The 4,878-nt window shown below is 48.3% G+C and overlaps 1 protein-coding gene across 4 annotated transcripts in view; it reads right to left on the reverse strand.

Annotated features, from left to right (window-relative positions):
* Positions 1-614: 614 nt before the first annotated feature.
* The window catches only part of DYNLL2 (dynein light chain LC8-type 2), a 9,516-nt gene continuing 5,252 nt past the window's right edge, over positions 615-4,878 (reverse strand). For all 4 annotated transcript variants that reach the window (XM_032871974.1, XM_032871975.1, XM_032871976.1 and 1 more), the window contains one exon: positions 615-2,698. In XM_032871974.1, coding sequence (XP_032727865.1) covers positions 2,561-2,698 — 138 coding nt within the window. In that variant the 3' untranslated portion in view covers positions 615-2,560. The remainder of the gene's footprint in view (positions 2,699-4,878) is intronic.

The following is a 4,878-nucleotide window of genomic DNA, read 5'->3' on the forward strand; positions in this document are numbered from 1 at the left end:
GCCCACCTCTTCAGGTGTGTGGGTGTAGGAATCCCCAAGTGGGACAGCCAGAATAACACAGGAGTCGGAAGAGTAACTCAGGTTCCACCAAAAGTGCTTCCATCCTTCTAAAGATCCCCCACTTTTCCATTTCTAAGTGGCTAGAACAGGACTTGGCTGATAGTGTCCAGGCCTCAGGGAAGCACAGGAGGAGAAGTTAAGAGGGCTACAGGTTCTTGGCCGTAAGAGGGCTTGGCCAAAGGTTCTAAGCAGCAAAGATCCTCTAGGTCCAAGACAGCAACTGGAAAACTGCCATCTAGACCTGGGGCTGGAAACAGGGAAGGCAACATGTACTATACCAAAGACCCCAAATATGGCTCACCTGGCCATATCCAACAAGGACCTGGAAAGCCTGTGAGTGACTACTGCTGGTTAATTTTCTCCCCAGTAAAGGGGCCTCAGACTAGACCCTACAACTGATTCAGGGCAATTAGTCTCTCTTTGTCTGGTCTTATCTCTTCAGCCCCCATCCTACTCCACCCTAGATACCCTCTACCCCCACCCATGTGTGGCACCACAGTCACCAGGGTAGCCCTTTTGTCCCCCCTCTCACCCCCAAAAAACCCAAACAGCTCAGAAGTGCATCAATCGACCTTTAATGTCCAAAAGAGGCATGGATGCAGAGCGTAGGAGATGTGTTGGGGTCTCAGCCCCTGCTCCAGAAATGAGGGAGATGACACAAACCAGACATTTCCAACTGGCCACACAAGTCTGGGAAGGCAGGGGGAAACACAGATTTTGACATTTATAAAAAAATAAAACCTAAAGCCAAGCACTCAATCTTGTGCCCACCGAAGGGTTTGATAGGGAACTCACTCACCATCCCTGGTCAGTACCCACCCTCCCCCGTCAGCAACAAAAAGAAAGCTCGGCACACACTAAAGGCTTGGGGAGGGGGAATTCTCCTGCCTCCCCACCAGCCCCAAGGATGGACTTGGGGGGGGGGGGGAATAAAGAATGAGCTGGATCCCAACCACCCCCCTCCCACAGTGCCAACCCTACACATGAGAGTTTTAAATGCGATTTACAAGAATCAGCAGCTCAGTCAGCAATGACCTCCCCCCCCTACCCCCATTTGATCAATAGACAAGATCTCCCCCCCTGCACTTTCCTTGGAATCTCCTCCCACTAGCAGCCCTGCTCCATCTCCTGATACCTGGCTTTACCACTGCAAGACTAATCCCCTCCAAAGTTCCCCCAAAGGTCCTTACAGCCCTTTATCACTTCCATCCCCACCTCTCATAAGGGCTGCAAACACCCACAAGTCACTTTCCCTCTCCACTAAGAACCAGTTCCAGGGCAGATGGCATCACAGCCATCTCCTCGTACGCTATCTTCCCAAAGCCTTCTGGGGAACAGACAGCCATAGGGCAAGCAATGTCTGGGCCAGATGGCCTATGGGGGTTGACAACTGCCTTCACCCCTAAAACAGACACCCCAGAGGTTTTTAACATAAAGGCCCAATCAGAATTAATCGTGCAGCCTATCTAACCATACGCCATAGAGATTCCACACTGTCCTGCCCCTCCCTCCCCTCTACCCCAAACCAAGATACACACATACACATACACACACATATACATAGAGGAGAATCAAGGGAGACATCGATTTGGTTTGATTGCTAAGACAACTAAGGAACTACAGTCACCAGAAATTCCCTTGCCAGCCAACTAACAGGGGCTGCTCTAAGAGAACTCCAGAGGAATGAGAAAACTGAGGGCTAAGCAGGGAGCAGACAGGAGGAGAGAATGAATAGAAGAAAAAAAAAATCAAGCTAATCCTACCCCCAACATCCTCCTAGCATGAGCTCTGGCAGGAAGAATAAAAGAAGGTAATCCACAAAGACACAGCCCTTACTTAGAAACTCTTCTGACAAAGACAGCAAGGTAAGTCTGCTCCCCACTCCCACACACCACAGACAAACACGTCTCAGGGCCCCTCAAAGAATCCACCCCCCACCCCACCCTGTGCCCCAAGCCGTGGAATCACAGTTCAGTGGAATATTCTCCCTGGTACTAGATCAATCCCCCTAGCCTCCTTCCTATCCCCCTCTCCCTGCCAATCCTTACGCTGTCCCCTGCAGCCTCCCCGGCCATCCCAAAGCAGCACCCACCACCAGGAGGAGGTGGCTGCACAATTTGAGTTCTGCCTCCAGAAACTGCCTGCTCTCCCCCAGCCCTCCTAGTCTTACAGGCTTTGTTGAGGGCTTTTTGAAAATTTTATGTAGGGAGAGAAAGAGAAGAGGGAGGGGTGGGAGAGATTTCCTAGTGCAATACAACCAAAGAAAAAATTTTAAAGTCTTGAAAAATAAACATAAAGCAGCCTTCTTCCCCAGGCAACTAAACAGAAAGAAGTTTGGTTTTGTTTACTGCAACATACACATGAAATCGAGTATACAGTCCATGCAGTAGCACAGCCATTGGAGAGGACTTCCTGATGCTGGCCCCAGTGCAAAACAGTCCCAGCAACGCCGCCTGCTTGCCATCGCTGCCGCCGCCACTGACACCTTCACTGCGGCCACCTAGCCTGACTTGAAGAGGAGGATTGCAACTTGACCCAAGTAAAAATAGATGAAGTGCTTTGTCTCGTGTGTAACATAGCTGCCAAAATTTCGGCCCACGATACAATGCCAGGTAGGGTTGTATTTCTTGTCAAATTCCTAAAAAAAAAAAAAATAAATAAATAAAAGGGAGAGAAGAAAGGTGATTAGGATAGCTGGAAGACGAGAAGTCAGAATAGGAATGTGATTTAGTTATCACCCCCGCCTCCCCACCCCAAGGCCATGGCCTCAACTCCCCAAACCTCAGGAGCTCAGGTTAAGGCTATCTAGGACACTCTTTCCTTCATTAATAATGGAACACCACAAACTCCATTACTTCTCTCTAGCACTTTACACTCTGATCATCTCTCCTCCTCCTAGCCACCCTACTCCATGGCCCACCCTGATTCTTTACCAAAGGAATAAGGAAGCCCAGGGCATAAGAGACCACTCCAGTGTCTCACAGTATGAAGAAAGCAGGGAGGAGCAAGCCTCCCTGACTTGCCATGTGCTGCCTCCCACATTACTAAACCAGCATTTCCAAATGCCAAGAACCAAGACACCAGAGCCAAACATCAGGAGTACCATGAAGCAGTTCTTTGTAAGTCAACATTAAAGGCACTCCTGTGTGCCAGGTACTGTGTGGGCTTTAAGTAGCAGAACAAGGACATCAACCATGAGATCAAGGCAATTCCCTCACTTCTCTTAGCGGCACAAGTGCAACATCAAAGCAACCTAGGAAATCCTTCTGACCTAATCAGACAGGCAGTTCCCTGTCACTCCATAGATCCAGCAGGAAACAGATGGTTCAGTAGATGCACCCTGCCATGCAACAGACCTCTACCATGGACCCAGCAAAGCTGCCAACCCTGGGATTGCCCCCTCAGGTGCTCAGCATAAAACCTCTTTGCCTCCTCACTCTCCCTTACACCAAGGGACTCCAAGAGGTATTAGTGAACAGTGGAAAGGGGATGGCTCATCAAATCCAGCCCTAATGCTGACTCTCAAAGACAATGTAACACAGGAGAACCATAGCCACTTCTCTGGGTCTCATTTTCCCTATCAGCAAAACAAAAAAGCTAGACCAGACATAACCTAAAGATTCTCCTGACTCAGAGTCCATGATTCTGGATCCTCTCCCTATACAGGACACATAAGGCCATCACTCAGCAAGGAGCCAGCACCCCCAGCTGGCTCCTCACCCACTGGGGCTCCTTATACAGAGAGTCTCTCAGTACTCCAGAGTTTCCTCTTTTCATCCCACCCCACCTAAGTAGGAAAGCAGAAGTCTGTAAAACTTAAGGATGCCCTACCATACCTCTATGAACCAGAACAACCCTACACTTAGGCATCCCTTTTGGGATACTACAGCTGAAAACATCAAAGACTAGGATTCTGCCTGGGAATCAGAGGCCCCTGGGTATCACTTCTCACTTCTAGCTCAGCTGCTTCCTGTGTTAGGTAACCATATTCAATTCACCCATTCACTCAGGAATTTTTCAGGGACTAAACCTATTACCCCAATATTGCTCATCTATTTTTGGCAAATTACATATTCAAGCCCACCCTATTCTTAAGAAGAAGGTGGGGGAAAGGAGATGGTACAGTACCTGAGTCCCTTTTCTTTTTAAAAGATTTTATTTATTTGACAGACAGCAATGACAAGTAGGCAGAGAGGCAGGCAGACAGAGGAGGAAGCAGCCTCCCCACTGAGCACACAGCCTGACACGGAGCTCGATCCCAGAACCCTGGGATCATGACCTGAGCCGAAGGCAGAGGCTTAACCCACTGAACCCCCAGACGCCCCGAGTCCTTTTTAAGAGGGGGTAAAAAAAAAAAAAAAGGAAACTTCCTATAGGATAGAGATTATTTAGGGATATCCCATTTAAATGATGCAGTTCCTTGAAAAACTTGTGTATGATCTTGTATTATCTGTTCAATTATCCTCGATTTACATTTTGAATAGTTCTGATTTCAACCAGTTACATTTGATCCTAAGCTTCTGTCCCCAATGCCCTGTAGTCACAAAATTATCTGTAAACACACAGACACACACACATAAGCACACCTCAGCAGAGCTCCTATTAAGAACTCTTAAGATGGGGCACCTGTGTGGCTCAGTGGGTTAAAGCCTCTGCCTTCAGCTCAGGTCATGATCCCAAGGTCCTCGGATTGAGTCCCATCGGGCTCTCTGCTCAGCAGGGAGCCTGCTTCCTCTTCTCTCTGCCTGCCTCTCTGCCTACTTGTAATCTCTGTCAAATAAATAAATAAAATCTTAAAAAAAAAAAAAAAAACAGGAA

This window comes from Lontra canadensis, unplaced genomic scaffold (genome assembly GCF_010015895.1).
Source record: "Lontra canadensis isolate GAN:19392208 unplaced genomic scaffold, GSC_riverotter_1.0 scaffold43, whole genome shotgun sequence".
In the NCBI taxonomy this organism is placed as follows: Eukaryota; Metazoa; Chordata; class Mammalia; order Carnivora; family Mustelidae; genus Lontra; species Lontra canadensis.